Consider the following 17,453-nt stretch of genomic DNA (forward strand, 5'->3'; position numbering starts at 1 on the left):
TAGATAAAATAGTATAGCTAATTACTACCGAAACTACTAGCTAACTCTGTAGCTGAATATGCTAGTCAACAGCTATTCCTAGATTCTGCTTTTCTCTTCAGTGAGCCAGGTGAATTTTTCAAACTCTGGGTTTATTTTCTTCAAACAAATCTGCTGCCCAGCTCTTGTAGACATTTTCCATTATAACTGTGGCTGACTACAAAGCCTAGGAATTCACTTATCAGTACTTTCCCCCATTATAAAGTTCACAGCACAGAAGGGTCTGTAGTGATTAAGAAGCCATAAAAAAAGCTGGTGAATATTCACTCTGGTTCTTAAATTAATTTGATTCAATGACCTTTGCTTTGCATTGAACTGTGTTCCAAAGCTAATTTTAAATTGGATTGCTACCAGCAAATCTGGATTATGTACTCAGACTCATAAGGACACATTCTGTAACTCTCCAGTTAGGGAACAGGAGTAATACCCTGGGACTGAAAACCCCTGGCTTTGCACTGGTTCTGGCTGTCTGTGTCTCATTTAACAATCAGAGACTACATAGCACATAGAATATCAATAGTTATGGAACAACCTAAACCTTCGTCCTACAGACACTTAAGCCTGCGCTTAACTTTACAACCACATGTAAAAGTTTCTTTGATTTTAATTGTACTAATCACAAGAAGAATGCAAGTGTCTGCAGAATCAGGGTTCAGCAGGTCATGAATTGTACTTCAGGAATATTTACAATGAGTTGCTTGTGGATGACTTACAGAGAAAAAGGCTTTACCAGAAAACATTTCTAGATAGCAAAGCAAATTCAAGAACTTCACAAAAGTAAAGGGCAGATTTTGTGACTAAATTATTTCCCAAAATTATTCATGGATTTTTGCCATATGCTAACATCAGGAATCTATGAACAGTAGCACTCCTGCTGAGCTACAGAGAAGCAAATTTCTGAACCTTGTGAAGTATTCTGAATCCTTTGAAAGAATTCCCAGATATTTGTATGGGGTTGTTTACTTTCTTGAGGGCTCTCAGTTATGGAGGCCTATAAGCTGTACATAACCAAGGAATAACACCATCTATTTGAAAAACACAGATAGTCTCATCCCTGTGAACAAGAGTATTTATTCCACCTCTCCTCACTGAGCCCAGAAAAATGCAGTCCCTGCAGTCTAAACACCTGATGAGAAGAAGGATCTGGAGGAGAGCCAGCTGGCTTAGGCTCAGTCAGTGTGAAATGAAGGTGACACATGCTGGCAGACTGAAGCCCTTTGAGGAATTGGCAGGAGCTTTCACTGCCTCTCCACTTGATGGCATCTGTCCACCCATTGTCCAAGTGGTTTGCAATCAGCTAGGCTGCGAATTTTCCAGGCTTCATCTTGTTATTCTGTACTTGCACAGTGCCCAGAACACTGGGATCCCAGTCTGCACAACTATAAACTGCTGTGATGCAAACATTTAGCAATACTAAGCACAGAGTCTTTCCAAGCTCTGGTTGCAGGCTCTCCGTATCAAGAACAGCAGGTATGACATCCTCTATCTGTGGCTGCACCAAGGTTGCAGCACTTCCTTATCAAGAAACAGCATGTCTTTGATCCCATGTGATTAGGAGGACAAAACCTGGCATTACCTTTAAACCTCAGTCAGAAACTATGATCAATGATCATACTTTACTTTGTAAAATAAAATCAATAAGATGTGCAACGCTGACCTCGCCTCTTGCACTGGTGGCTGGTCTCAGATAAGCAATGCTTGTATTTAGAAAATGGGAGCATTGAATGGACTCTCTGAATATCAGACAGCCTTTTTCTCAAATGAAGTTAACGTAAGTAATTCTTTTTTGCAGCAGGCTAAATATACTGCATGGTAGTGCACACAAGACTATTACAGTGGTTTTAAACATGTGATGTTATTCCTTGTTTGAATACAACCTCTGGCCTCCTCACCTGAAAGCCCTTGAGGAGGAATTTTTTTCCCTTTTGCAGGGAGTTACACAAAAAGCCTTTTGCAGACTAACACAAAAATATTTTCTTCAGAAAAATATACTCCTGATGCGAGATCAGTGTCAACAATTTTGACGACATCTTGTTCATTTTTCTTGACAAGTAAATTAGGCATATTGCTTGACACTTTCAGTCATTATTCAGCTGAGTAATCACTGATGTTATTACTGTATTACACATTAAGTTATTCAAAATGTTAGAAAGTGCAAAGTCTTGCACTGGCTTAACTTTTCACAAGCCCCAGCCTCACAAGTCTGCATTTCAGAAAGTCACTGTTTGATGAAAACCACTACATTTCTAGGGTGATTTATTGTAAGAACCAGATATTTTCAAAATTGCTGGGAATTGAAAATCCCACTGAACTCACAGCTATTGAAGTGCTCATTTTATTCGAAAGCCGGAACACTCCTCCAAGTGACTAAACACAAAGAATAAATTCCTAACCATTGCTGCTCCCTCTTGAAAATATAACTGCAGATATACATTCAATCTGTAATGAAAATATTTATTTTTCCCTGTCCAGAGATTAAACATGAGAATTGTTTCTGCCACATAATCAAGGAGAACTTGTATCCAAGTATGAAAACACAACAAAATAATTTATCCATTTTGTAGGGAACAGTGTTACAAGTACATGGCATGTTTTTATTCAATTTACTCTATCAGATTATAAAGGAGAAGCCTCATACCATGTGCCTTTGAGGAAATAGTCTTATTATGTGACTCCCACTCACTGTCATGATAAAATTCAGGTGTCATTTTTCATTATGATTACAGCCTTGGCACACTAAAAGGTTTTCACCTTTTCCATTCAGTTAATATGAGGTTTTCTTGAAAGCTTTTAGATTACAACACGATAATGATTGCAGGCATTCTGGCAGAAAACACTGAAGTTATTCTACATCAATCTTCCCCTCTTTTGTTGTTTTTTTTCTACTGCTTACCCAAGAGCTGCAATCCAGTTACTCCATGCTATTATGAGATACTTCTCCTATGTCTTCACTATACCAGAGATTACTTCAAGATTTTTTAAAAGCATTTCTTGAAGCCTGTAGTTTTAAGAATACAGCATCAAAGTTTGTAGAACAAGGCAAACTCTTTAATTCCTTTTAGGTTCCAATGTGATCAAAGTTTCACTCTGCTTATTGTAGGATTTTATAGTGGGCACAGACACTTCCCCAGTATCTACAGTCATGTATTTGGACCTGTTTTAAAAGGGTCTGTGGTATTTTCACTGTAAACTTTAGACTGTCTTTAAAGGAGGGCAAGTATCTTGATTTTCTTAATACTCAGATGTACTTTCTGCAGATACTTTGTTAAAAGAAACAGAGATGTTTTAAATGTACTGTTTTGCACATTCTTTTGGATTTCTTGATTAGGTTAATCTCTGCATTGAAATATTTCACGTGAATTAATTTCCTTCTTTGTCTCTCTACTATTAGGAAAAAATACAGAAATAGAGTAAATATAATATTATGGATTTAACTGTACAGCTGGTGTGAGACAACCTCCTGGGAAGCCAGCCAGATCCAGGAGAACGCTGTCTCTTCTGAGTATGTTCTCCTGGAGGTGTTCCACTACTCCCCTGACAGCAAGACCCAGTGGCACAGAACAGCACAGCAGGCAAGACTGCTGTCCTTAAACATGGGTTTGTTTGGAAAAGGAGGACAGCAACAAGTGAGGTGAGAAACTGAATTTATATTCTTTGGCATAGCTAAATGCTGTGAAGCAAATGAAGTCAGTGTTTATTAGTCCTTTAAAATAAACATAAAATTATAGGTTAATATGAACTAGACCAATGAATGAAATGCTATTGCTGAGCCAGTAGCATCACCTTTAATTAGCAAGCTTTTCTCTTTTGTTAGCTGTGAAACAGCTGTGTCTTTCACTGGCATTTCACTAGTAACACAAATGCCTTCACTGAAATTTTTATAGGCAAATTTGCACATTAAGCAGCTCTTGGGTTATGTGCTTGACATTATTATTTCAGATATTAATATTTCTACTGTAGGTTTGCGTGAAGATTCATTTTGATAAGAAATTATTAAAAATTGAGGCAAAATTAAACCAGTATGAAGAACTGTGGTCAAATCATTGTTAATTAAATCAGGATGAGATGAACAGAAGAGGGTATGCAGGAAATAAATGTGATCTGCAGAGCCTTTAAAAATAATGTCCTCTCTCTGGAGCAAAACTTCCCTCTGGGAGACTAAAATCTGCTCATGTAGCCAGATAATGGGATAATAATATTGAAGTTATTAAATTCAAAAGTCAAAAAAAACTATTGTAGATTTAAGACACTGAGTCCTCTTTGGATGATCAGCTGCTCTGAAGCCACAGTGGTGGCCTCAGCACTTGTTAGACCCAGAGAGCTGTGTAGTGGAGAGGATTACTGCCTTCCCCTCCCCAGGCCTCCACTGCACACACTAGAACACAGCAAGTGCTTTGGCAGGGGAAGCAGCCACTCCCTACCCCAGCACTACAGTACTGACAAGGAGTGCTCCTGGCCCTACAGCACTCCTCTGCACAGAATCACACAACCACCAAAGTTGGAATAGACCTTTAAAATAATCTAGCCCAACCATCAACCTGACACCAACCTAAATCACCCATAAATCAAAACCCCAAATGTCGTATCCAGACACTCCTCGAACACTTCAAGAGACAGTGGCTTCATCACATCCCTGGACATCTTATGGACAACTTATTCCAATACAAGTGTTTCAGGGCCATTTTTTTCTAATATCTAACCTGACCCTCTCCAGGCACAATTTGAGGCCATTTCCTCTCATCCTTTTACTTGAGACATGACAAGACAGACTGGCCCCCACCTGGCTACATCCTCCTTTCAGGTAGTTTTAGAGAGCAGTGAGCTCCCCTCCGAGCCTCCTTATCTCCAGGCTCCCTCAGCTGCTCCTCGTAAGATCTGTGTTTCACCCCCTTCCCCAGCTTCACTGCTCTTCTCTGACCACCCTCCAGAACTCTCACTGTCTTCCTTGCTGGGAGGGACCCAGAACTGAACAGAACACTTAAGGTGTGGTGTCACCAGTGCTGAATGGAGAAAATCACTTCTCTAGTCCTGCTGGACACACTGCTATTGATGCAGGCCAAGATGTCATAGGCCTTCTTGGCCTTGTGGACACACAGCTGGCCAGCTGTAAACCAGCAACTCCAAATCACTTTCTCCTAAGCAGTTCTCAAGGTACTTTCCTTGAGCCTGTATCGTTGCATGGGATTGTTACAATTCAAATGCAGCCCCCAGCACTTTGCTTTATTGAACTTCATGCAGTTATCCTCAGCCCACTGCTCAGCCTGTCAAGATCTCTCTGCAGAACCTTCTTATCCCTCCAGCAGAAAAACACTTCCATCTAATGTGGTGTTATCTGTGAACTTACTGAGGATGCTAAAAATCCCCTCAGCCAAACCATTGATACAAGATATAATACAAGACCAACCCCAATACTGAGTCTTGGGGAACACCATTAGTGACTGGCCAATTGGTGAATTGAATTTAGTTCCATCCTCTACCACATCCCTGGCCCCCCCATCTAGCCAGTGTTTAATTCAGTGAAAAGTGCATCTGCTCAAGCAAACAAAAAAAAAAGCCTCAATTTCTCCAGCAGACTGCTGTGGAGGATGGTGTGAAAGCCTTTACTGATGTCTAGATATTCAACAACCACAGCTTTTCCCTCGTATTCTAAGCAAGTCACTTGCCATAGGAGGAGATTAGGTTGCTCAGCAGGACCTGCCTTCATTAAACCCCCACTGGCTGGGCTGATCCCCTGCACATGCTGTGTGATGGCACTCATGATAATCTGCTCCATGACTTTCCCCAGAACCAAGGTCAGGCTGACAGGCCTTTAGCTTCCCAGATCATCCTTCCACCCTTCTTGTGGATGGGTGTTACATTTGCTAATTACCTTCTGGTAATTCTGGGACTTCTCCAGTTGACCAGGACTGCTGGTAAATGACTGAAGTGACTTGGGAAGCTCTTCTGGCAGCCCTCTCCATGACTCTCTGCTGCATCCTATATGGGCCCACACTTGTGGGTGTCATTGGCATACAATGTCACTAGCTGTTTCCTTTTGGATTATGGGGGCTTCACTCTGTTTCTGTCATGAACCTCCAGCTCTGGGAGTTGTACCTCACTGTTGAACCCCACGTCCTCCCTGCAGACCCCACCATGCCCCAGGCAGGTCCATTCATCAACTTGCCATGCAGCTGCTCAGCTCTGCCATCACTGCTGTGAAGGCTCACACCAGATTTTAACCAACATTTCCTGGTCATGGTAATTTTGTTATGAAGTTCTGCTCCATACAGAGCCTTTTTGCCAATATCTCTTGGTAAACAGCACAGCACAGAGCTCAGGGCAATGGTTACAGGCTCCATCAAAACAGCCAGCAACTTCAAATGGCTGGTTGATTTCTCAGAGCTTTAAGATTTGATGGCACAAAGGAGTATTTTGATTATTAGCTCACACACCCAGAAAGCTGGTTGCATCATAAAAATATAATCCTTTAAAATCACAGCTCAGTGGACCTAACAATTTGAAGCTCATGGGGAGGCAGGCATATGAATAAAATTTGCATTATGCCTTATCTGATGCCTTTCAGAAAAAGAAAGCTTTAGTCATTCAAATGTTTAAGAATGTGAAATAAGCTAAGATTCTTTTCTACTTTTTTACTTGGTTCCAGACTACACTGAGGAAATAAAAGACTATGTGGAAACAGCCTAAGCCAGATGAGGTAGGGCAGTGGTGGTATCTCAGTTTTTTAGCTGAGAAATACTCTGGCACCTTATGAAATCTGATGCAGTCATGGTCAAAAGTAGAACCACTGCATGATAGAATGAACCTCAAAAGGAAAAGCAGTTAAGCCTCTATCACTTTCCCCTTCTTTTAAGATGCCTTTGAAGTGAGACACTTCATATGATGGCTGTTTGGCTGTGGGAGTTGCATCATCGTGGTTTGAGTGCTTCCAACAATTTCCCTTGAACTTTCAAAAAAGATACACTTCCAACAACCAAAAGTAAACTGTACTTATCCACACGTAATTCCCCCATACCTTAAATCATGAGTTTTGTTCCACAAAACATAAACTGTTCAGGGTCAGTGCAGGATTATCCCATCAGAAACACAGTACATAAAGCCATTACAATAGGAAGAAAATTGGGCAGTTAGAATATTTTTGTTTCTCTTAAGTAACATAAAAATTAAATAAACAGATGAGTTAAACTGCTCTCATGCATGATTTTCAGGAGAAAATATTAACTGCTTGAATGCCAAGGTTAAACTAAGATTAAGAACACTCATAGCTCAAAACAAGAGCTGAGGCAGTAACAGGCTATAAAATTAGAAATCAGCCTGCAGTTCATATTTAAGGAAGAGTTTTAAGGGGTTTTTTTTGTTTGTTTTGTTATTAAGCAAGTTGATTAACTATATAAGGGACCTTTGTCAAGACATTTTGATTAAATAATAAAGTTCCAAGTTAAACTGTGGACCATCAGAGTACCACCACAGTGATTAGCAGAGTTTAGGCCCTGGATCGAAAGCACTGAGTTTTGGATTTGAGTTGTGGGGGAAAGGGGGCACAGAGAATTCAAAATCTGTCCCACAAAGGCTGTGCAAAAATAATTTGTGCCAATGAATAAACCCTGGACAATAAAAATTGTAACTTTTCAGATGCTTCTTAATTCAGTGCTATCAAAACCCTGAAATACTCAACTTTCTATGAGGAATGGTCTAGAATCAAAAATTGTCATGATAATCAGCTGAAGGACAGAAATAGGAGTGAAATGCTGATCTTTCATCACAAGTAAAAACCCACAGTAACTTGAATACTATGGATGTATTCTACTGAATTCCAGCAAGATAAACTGAGATCTTCATCTCAGGAAAAAAAAATATTCAACAGTGAAGATCTATGCTATTTAGAGAAAATAAAAAAGGGAGACTATCAAGACTTTTAGTAGTTTGATTTACTACATCTTCATGTTGACCCAAGTCAGTAGATGGCATTACTGTTAGAGGCACTGTTTCCAAACTATACTTTACCCTCTCAAATTATCCTTTTGTATGAAAAGAAGTATCACAACTCTAGAAACTTCAAAAAACCCCACATTATGTTAAAGGAAAAACTTAAAGAAGCCAAAATAAAATGTAAACAAAATTAGTGGTCTGAGTTAAATCATCAAGACCCTAGCAACCCGGTAAAGTCTGAAAATCCAGCTTGACATTGTATCCCTCACTGAAACTTGTGTGCCATTTACTCATTTGTTTGCTTTTGTTAGTTTTTTTTCTGCCCAAAAGATAAGGTTACATGTAATTAAAAATATTATGTGAGCAAAATGACATTTCCCCCAATACTTTAATTTTTTTTATATTTACTTTCCAAATTTCAGGTCTGGGTAATGAAAATCATATTACAGGAGAAACAGAGAAATTCCCAAGTCAGGTAGGAATAGAAAAAAATCTTAAATCATATAAAGTACTATCCAAAGTTTATCCAGCCCTCACACAGAGCAAAGCCTAAAACACAGACTTCTTGCTTTCAATGCATACTTTTTAAATAAGAAAAAGATTTGCCCAGGAGACAGATTATCTGAGTAGTCTGGCACTGTCTCAGTATGCTATCATGTCTTGCTCTCCTACATACCAAATCCTTTTCTTGCTTAAAGCAGAGGCAAGACCAGCTTTATGAACACGAAGCTTATCCATTGTATTCAAGGCAGGGTGCATGTAACCCAGGGGAGTTACATGACAATCAACTGGAGTGCAGAAATACAATATTGTTTGTGCTACTAACAGATGGAATTTAAAAAATTAAATTGTGGTAATTTCATCTTTATTTATTCCTTTTTCGTTTTCTATGTTTGCATACGCTTTATAATATATTTAATTTATTATTATAGGAATAAATTGAGACAATTTATAAATAAATAGACACCTACTGCAGATATGTGCTTTAAAATGTTTTACTAATTACAAAAAACTATGGAATACATATAATGCTTGAAATATAATCATCCATAGACTCAGCCTGAAAAATTACAGTTTCAGGAACTGATAATTCTTAAGGTTGGCTGAATTTGACTCACTATTTTAGGAAAATACAGGGGCACCTACGTCTCATTTTATCATACTGTATGTTTAGCTTAACTAGCCCTCATGCTAAAGCCTTTTAAATGCTCTTGATCAGCTTATGTAGAAAACAGAATTCCTCTTTAACACACTGGTAATCCAAAATATAGAAAAAACTGTTCAAGACTTTACAGAATATGTTAGTTCATCACAGAGCTTCCTTTTTACTGTATAACACAAACAAGAACAAAAGGCCAAAATACAAATGTTTGAAAACTCTGTGAGAAAATAAAAACCCCTTTTGTTTCCACAGTATGTGACATTCTCTATACTCCTTATGGAGTTCAATTTCATTATCTCAGAATAACCAGTTTCTCAGAATGATCATAACCGCAAATAAACTCAGAAAAATGCTTTGGCTTTAAAAAAGGACTAGAAATCTAATGGGAAGAATTATTATGATGATGATGATGATATAATGTCCAGCCCAAACTAAGAGATACAGGTGGCTTGGATCATCCCTACAAATATTAGACCAGCCTGCAGTTTCAGATGCTTTATATTAGGTTACTTCAGGATGTGAAGACAGAGTCTTAGCTAAGTTTAAATTAGTGGGAATTTTGCTGTAGACTCCAAGGGACACTTATCTTTCACAATTTTGCCTTCACAAGGTGTCAGTGCTTGCCAAAAACTGTTTCTTGATTTATTTGCAAATTATTGCTAAAAATATTTGGCTTAACATATATTTGGTTCAAGTTTTCAGGGGGTATAAATCAGTGCATCTGCAGAGCCATGCCAGTTTAATCCACTTGAGGATCTACCAGTAGGGTTTATCCCATTTAACATCATTCATGTAAAGTAAAGTAATTAATTTTAAAATCTTCCTGGTTTTACACGGCAGGCAGTCACAGTGGTTTCACCCAGGGCTACTGCATTTTTGTGGCTATAATCAGCAAATCGAGCAAACCCATCCTTTCAGAAAAGTATTATTCCTTAAAAGTAAGAATCCAATTAACCTACTTTTCTTTTATTCAGTCCTGGCACCACTCAACAATTATATGGTGTACTTAAATTTAGACAACACAGATGCAAACATGCCTTTGCAAGGCTGCTTACAATTGAAAAACTGAGTAACAGTGATTCATTGCTATTAAAAAGTTGATTCATATTAGCTATTTGCACAACTTTGTGTTACTGGCTAACAACTAGAAATACTTTATAAGATCATCTTTCAACCTCCTTTTTTTTTCAAAAAATTGCCTTAAGAAAATTAAATTCATTTCACTTGATGTGTTTTTCATGATAAGAAATAAATTTGCCATCTGAAGACTTGTGCATTTAGCCTTACAGAGAAAGAAAGAAAAAAAAACAAAACATCTTAACACAACTGCAACTGGGAAATAGCTTCTTCCCCCAATAACTTCTACAGGCAGGTACTTATTCAATGCTGCTGCAGAATAGAAGGAGATTCTTTTAGCTAACTGGTTAGTATTAAAGAAATTTTGGTATTTGCCTTATTTTAAAATAGCACAAGGAAGTCAACGATTAAGAAAGCTAACATGAGAGAGAGCAAACCCATGTCATACATATGATTTATGATAATTATGGGCTTGCAATGCTGTAGTGGTTTTTGAACTAAAGTGCACCTCATGCAAAAACCATAACATAAAAAAAAGAAGATTAATATACCATTGCCTAACGTAATGAAAATTAATTTATCAGGTAGGAGCTTGCAGCATTGAAAATTCTTGTTAACTATTTCACTGGAAAAGTATCATGGTTTAGGATAAATCTTTATTACTGTACTGTATGAAAGCACTAGCAGTTCAGATAAAAAGTAGATATATGAAATCTTAAAACTCTCACCTGCCCATTCTCTCTCTAAGATTCCATCCAGAAAATGCTGGTATTTGCTATTTCCCTGACATGACAGCAGCAAAGAATAATTCCAGTAAGTAAATGTGACTGCCATTAAACTACTGATGAAAATGAGCCTTACTTTCTCTGACAAGATCCCAAGACCCTATTGACTTAGACTGCTCCAAAGTCAAATACTTCAGTCAGTGGCAAATCAATATAGAGGTATCTAAAAGATACCTTGTTTTTATATAGTGTGAGGAATTGCTTTCTAATTTACTGTTGTGAATAAACAAAGCATTGGAATGCATAAACTTAAATTTACCAATTTCACTGACCTTGAAGCTGGCGTCCTTTGTACAAATCCTTTGTTTTTGTTGGGTGAGCTCTGGCACCATTATCACATTTAGGTTGTTCATACCTTAGAAAAAACAGGAAGAGAACAAAACCAGTCAAGGGTAATTGGATTAACCATTGATTTATTTCCAATTTTGTAGTCCTCATACTTTCTTGTTTTCAGGGAATAAGCCTGGATTTTCATTCAGAGGGCAATGAAAGCTTATCTGTCTATTTTTCACTTACCTCAAAGAAGCCATCTTCATTCTCCCGGTGATACCAAACTAAAAAAATATTCTATCTTCTAAAGCTCATTCTACTGGGAGGAAAACTAAAGAACTGCTATAAATTAATACAAAATAAAAAATATTTTTAAAAATAAACCAGAGAAAGCCCAGAGAAGCAAGAAAAAATAAGGCTGTCTCCCACCTATGAAACAAAAAAGCCATAAACAATATCACAGACAGTATCCATGTTGGGAAACACCAGAGGAACAACTTCAAAATCACAGCAAGGCAGGTACTATAGCTAGGTGCTACTGCAGCTCTGCAGCTCTTAATTCATGTGCTACTCTATCTTCTCAAAAAAAAAAAAAAAAATAAAAATTACAGTTTAATTAAGAAGGGTTAACCATAAATGTTTGGAACAAGAGGGAAAAAGTGATATGATTTCCAGAAGGAAGGTAATTGGGCTGGAATTGCTTTAAGTGAATTGTGAAAAAGACTGAATCTCCATCTGCTACTGAAATGTTCTGGCTCTTCTATGCTTACTGAGTTTACATAAAGTCACTTTGTTAGTCTAACTGGTAACAAGAAACTGTGCTATTTGTACTTCCAACAAACAGTGACTTATGCAACACCACTAGAAATATCTTTTATGCAAGACCAGGAGGGATGGGAGCATCTGCTGCTGATCACCTCTTTTTCAATGTCCAGCTATCGATGCATGGTGATTTTTTCACTCACCTTGACTGAATCTCTTTCTAAAAAGTTTTTACTTTATTGTCCTAAAGTAGATTGAAGTTACAGAACTCAGCAAGTAGCATTTCAGAGAAAGTTTCAATTCTCAGTTAAACTAACATGAATTGTGTCTACATACATGTGCACATACTCTTCACTGAATCTACATTCTTTCACACTTTATATAACTGAAGTTCTCCTACCTCCAACCAAAATCATATTTACTGAGTGACATATTAAAATGTCTTATTGAAATACACTCATCCAAATTTTTTGGAACAAAATATTTCTAAAACCATTGAATGGTGACAATGTCCTGGAAGGTCAGACTGCTTCTAAAAACAACGCCTAAATATTTTGCTCTTAATTATCAGGCAGCATAGAAAACTGCAATATTATTTTTCCTTTGAGGACTTAATTTATTTCTGCATCATCTGCTGAAACTGACTGTTGGCCCATCGAAATCTGCCTGCTGCAAGAAGGTACAGTATCATTTTCATGGACATGGGAGAGCTACAGACTCTTTTTTACCCTAAAGAATGGCAGAAATAGAAGGTGCTTTGATAACATGGGTTGGATTCAGATACTTGATGGATGACCACTTCAATCAGCCAAGAAAACAGTGAAAGGGAAGTCTCTGAGCAATACTCACTAATGCAGTATCTGGCAAACAGCCTGGCCCCTGATTAATCTGATACCTGACTCTGCATTTCCCTCCTTCTCTTCCATTACTGTGGCTGCTCTGTGCCTACATTTTATTTTTTGGCCTCTACTCTCCCACCCTTTTGGCTGACATTTTTGTTAAATACACACATAGTTCATCAATACAAACTAAATCTCAAAAGCTCAATAGGTGTTAAAATGCTGCAATGTGAGAAGTCTACATTTAACTCTTTAAAGCAACTGAAGAAAGAAAACAAGTCATTTAAAATCTGCCATACAGGAATAGCCATGCTAAAAACTGATAAGAAAAACAGACTTGCCTCAGTTTTCATGGAGAAAGAGTAGGAAAAGGATAGCATGTAGAATGGAGCCCTGTCAGGTTAAAAATAGTGTAGTTAAAAGACATCCCAAGTTACTCTTTTGAATTTAAAAGGGGAAAGAATCCCTAGCAGTAAACATATATCTAGAATTGGCAAGATCTTAGGAAGACTGCTTTATACCTCTGATCAGTCTGTTGGGAAGCACTGAGATTACTGAGGTGTACAAAGCAGAAGAGGATGGAGGCTTCCACAGAGATTCTACAGTGTGGGCAGCTTCATGAAACAGATGATCTATGTTCCTTTTTACCTTTAGACAATCTTGTGCAACTTTGGGGTTTACCCTGCTCAAGATCCTAGTTTCTAAAAAGGCACATGTGAGAACACAGCCCCATGGTCCCCACTGAGCCAAAAGGCTGAGGTTCATGTTGTGATTTCCAAGAGGCCTGGGGAGCCAGTTGGTGAGGATCATACTGATAGGCTTTTGTGGGAATGGTTGTTTTTAGCCTTTAAATGTATTGCCTACTTCTAATCCAGATTTATTCCACAACTTCACCTATTTCTTGTAAGTTTTACTGTCTTACATGTCATAGAGGGGTTCTTCATTGACATATCTTTATTTTAATTCTACAATGAGGACATTTTTTTCTGAAATACCTTCACTGAGAAATGATGTATCTTTTTTTTCAGATGAGAGTGTATTAGAAGGTATATGAATTTGAAGAGCGTTCCTTCATTTTGAAGGTCTTATTTAATGTGACTACCATTTACTGAGTGCAATCAGAGCCTTGTAATATGTTAAATAACATCCTCATGAATACATTCAAAAAAATAACAAGCAAAATGTTGAGCTGTTCTGGCAATAGCTTCCCAGATCTATCATTTCAGTATTTCAATCCCTTAGTGATTCAATCCTTATTTGCAGAACAGAGATTTCAGCATGCTATGTATCCATCTTGCTAACAGGAGTACTAATGTTATCAGTTCCTCCAGTAGAGCCTTAACATCTTTATTTTGTATTTTGCAGTGAAAAACTGGAAGATAGTACATCAAATTTTGCAAAAGCCCCTGGCTGTTTAAACTAGGAAAGGCTTACATATTCATTCTTTCCATTCTATAAGAATTACAAGAAAGACAAGTGTATATTCCTCATTATATTCTGATCCCCCTTTATTTCCCTCTGCCTGAGAAAAAAAAAAAAAAAAAAAAAAAAGTTTAGTTTTATCAATACAGAAAAAAATTAAAATTAAGAAATAATTAATGGAATTCCAGCCCATCTAAATATTTCTCAGAAATGAGTTCTAGACATTCCTCTTAAACTCCCACCTGCTTGTTTACCAAGACTGTAGATTCCTAAATACACCAGTCATTCTTTATTTAGTATGAAATTCCTAAAACTGAGCACTCTCCTTGCCCATCTGTGCTCAGAAATGTCCTCTTTGGGGATATCACTACATTTTAGTTCCGCAGAGCTTCACTGAGGACTGACCTCAAGTCTAACAAAGCTGAAAAATTAGAAATGGTCAAGAACATAGCAGCTGATCTTTATAGCATCACTCATCAGGCAGAGCACTTTTGTGTCTAAACCATATGCATGGAAAGATTGAGTCCAATTTTCCAGCCTTCCAACCTTAGAGACATGCAGCACAGTCAAAGGTCTTCCTGCTGCCTCTTCTCCCACAGCTGAGTGACTGTGTAGTTGCCAAAAACAAGAGCCCAGCAGACCAAACAGGAGAAAATCACAGAGTGATTCTAGGTCCATAGGTGATTCATCAAGGGGAAGACCTAGAATTCCAGTCTGTATGACAGCAGGAGCTAAAATGGCACATACTGCATGCACACTGTACATATGAATAGGAGAGCAAGCTGGTTGATTTTTAAAGATCATCACCTCCAGTTTCATGAATGGTTCATCCTGACGTGCAGGATGTGGCAGGAAGCCCGCACAGATCAACAAAGTGCACCTAACAAAATTCACATTTAAAAAGAAAGCATACCATTAGTCAGCTGACACAGGAGGAATAAACTTTTCAAGAGTGAAGGGATGGGGCCAGGAATCTGGTAAGGAGCATGAAGGCAACAAGAACTTCTTATACACTTATCAGCAGCAAAAAGAAGACAAGCAAGTGTGAGCCTGCTGCTGGGTGGGATGAAACCTTGTGACAAAGGACAGAGAGAAAACAGAAGTACTCAATGGTACCTCCTCCCCAGTTTTTATTTGTAAGACCTGTCTCCAGGAATTCCAGCTCCTTCAGAGCAGCAGTCAAGTCTAGAGCAAGGAAGACTTATCTTGGGTCATGAAGGATCAAGTCAGGGATTGTTTGAACAAATTGGACATACACAATTCCATCGGACCTGATGGGATGCACCCACAAGTGCTGAAGTAGCTGGCTGAGTCGTGGGCCACTCTCTATTAGATCTGAAAGGTTGTACTGACTGGGGAAGGTTCCTGGGGACTGGAAGAAAGAAAATGTCACTTCTGTGTTCATGAAGGGCAAGGAAAAGTCAAATAAGCCAGAGAGCCTTACTTCAGTTTCTGAGAAGGTGATGAAGTCAATGTTCCTAGAAGCTATTTCAAAACATACAAAGAAGGTGATTGAGAGTAGTCAGGACAGAATTATGAAGAGGAAATCGTACTTGGCCAACACTGCAGCTTTCTGTGATTCTATAACTTCCTCAGTGGATAAGGTGAGACGGGCAGATATTATTTATCTTAATTTTAGCTAGGCTTTTGACACTGTCTCTGATCACATTCTCATAGAAAAACTGAGGAAGTATGTATGAGATTAATGAACAGTGAGGTGAATTGAAAACTGGCTGAACAGCCCCTTTAAAATAGTTGAGATCACCAGAAACATTTCAGCTGGAATTTCAGTGCCCCAAAGATTGTAGAGACAATACTGTTTAACCTCTTCCTTAATGTCCAGGATGCTGGGACATGGAACAACTTTGCAGATGATACAAAATTGGAAGGAAGTGCCTAATACACAAGGATGGTTGTGCTGCCATTTAGAGGAACTTCAAAAAGCTGCAGAAATGGGCTGGCAGGAATCTCATGAAGTTAGAAAAAAAGGAAAGTGCAAGATTTTTGCCTCTGGCAAAGATTAACTCCCTGCATCAGTATGGTATGGGACCAACCAGCTGGAAAGCAACTTTGAAGCAAGAACCTGGGATTTGTGATGGATACTGAGTATAAGGTAGCAAATCAATAAGAACTAAAAAAAAACAAAAAAAAAACAAACAAACAAAAAAAAAACCCACAAACAAACAAACAAAAAAACCAACCAAAAAAAAAACCCCAAAAAAACCCCAAAAAACCACACTGAAAAAAAAACAAACCAAAAATCCACAAGAAACCAAACCAAACCAAAAACAAAAAACAGGAAAAAACCCACCAAAAGCCAACAAAAACAAGACCACAGCAGAAGCCACACTGCTTGATGAGCACAAGAATATTATTTAGATTCAAATTAGAGAATTAGGAAATAAAATTATTTAAACTGATAATTCAAAGAAGCATTAGCACTAAAACGAAGAAACAGTGAACAAACTTGGGGGTGGAGAACAGAGAAACAGAATAAAAGTAATTATCTGGAATCTCTAGAATTCATCTTTGGATCCTCACACAATATATATACTGAGCCTACAGTTTTAGGATCAAATATAGACTATTATGTTTTGATCATTTATGGACATCAACGTGCCAGAAACAGTTAATCAACAGCAACTTTAAATCATAAAATCAAAGAATCGTTAAGGTTGGAAAAGATCTCTAAGATCAACAAGTCCACTTCAGATGGCACTGCAATTGGCATAGTCTAGACTATGGTATAAACAGCCAGCAACAAACCAGCACTTAAAGAACACATGAAAAAGTTCTCTCAAACAATATATAGTTTTACAGCAAGTGGCTTATAAGGCATGTTTCTTTCACAAACCTTATGCAAATGATAAAAAAGATTTTGCCTAAGTTATAAAAAAGTTATGATTGCATCAAGATGCCCATATTGCCTGCCAGCTCTATATGAGCTTCTATAGCATTCCTACAAGGGCCAAAACCTCAATAACCAACCCAAATAACATCCTTTGGAACCTGATATGCACTTTGCCTACATCTGCACTATGTGGCTCACAATACTTTACCATGCATCCGGCTCAGCCAAGATGACTGAACTCCAACCTTCTATTAATAACACACTAAAATGATATTTCCTCTCTATGGGTTCCTAAGGAGTTGTTCCATCTAAGCCCATCA

General features: G+C 37.9%; 1 protein-coding gene across 4 annotated transcripts in view; it reads right to left on the bottom strand.

Annotated features, from left to right (window-relative positions):
* Positions 1–17,453, bottom strand: part of SMOC2 (SPARC related modular calcium binding 2) — a 131,534-nt gene that overhangs the window by 21,541 nt on the left and 92,540 nt on the right. For all 4 annotated transcript variants that reach the window (XM_079298149.1, XM_079298148.1, XM_079298146.1 and 1 more), the window contains exon 9: positions 11,262–11,344. In XM_079298149.1, coding sequence (XP_079154275.1) covers positions 11,262–11,344 — 83 coding nt within the window. The remainder of the gene's footprint in view (positions 1–11,261; positions 11,345–17,453) is intronic.

Source organism: Erithacus rubecula (assembly GCF_903797595.1).
Source record: "Erithacus rubecula genome assembly, chromosome: 2".
Classification (NCBI taxonomy): Eukaryota; Metazoa; Chordata; class Aves; order Passeriformes; family Muscicapidae; genus Erithacus; species Erithacus rubecula.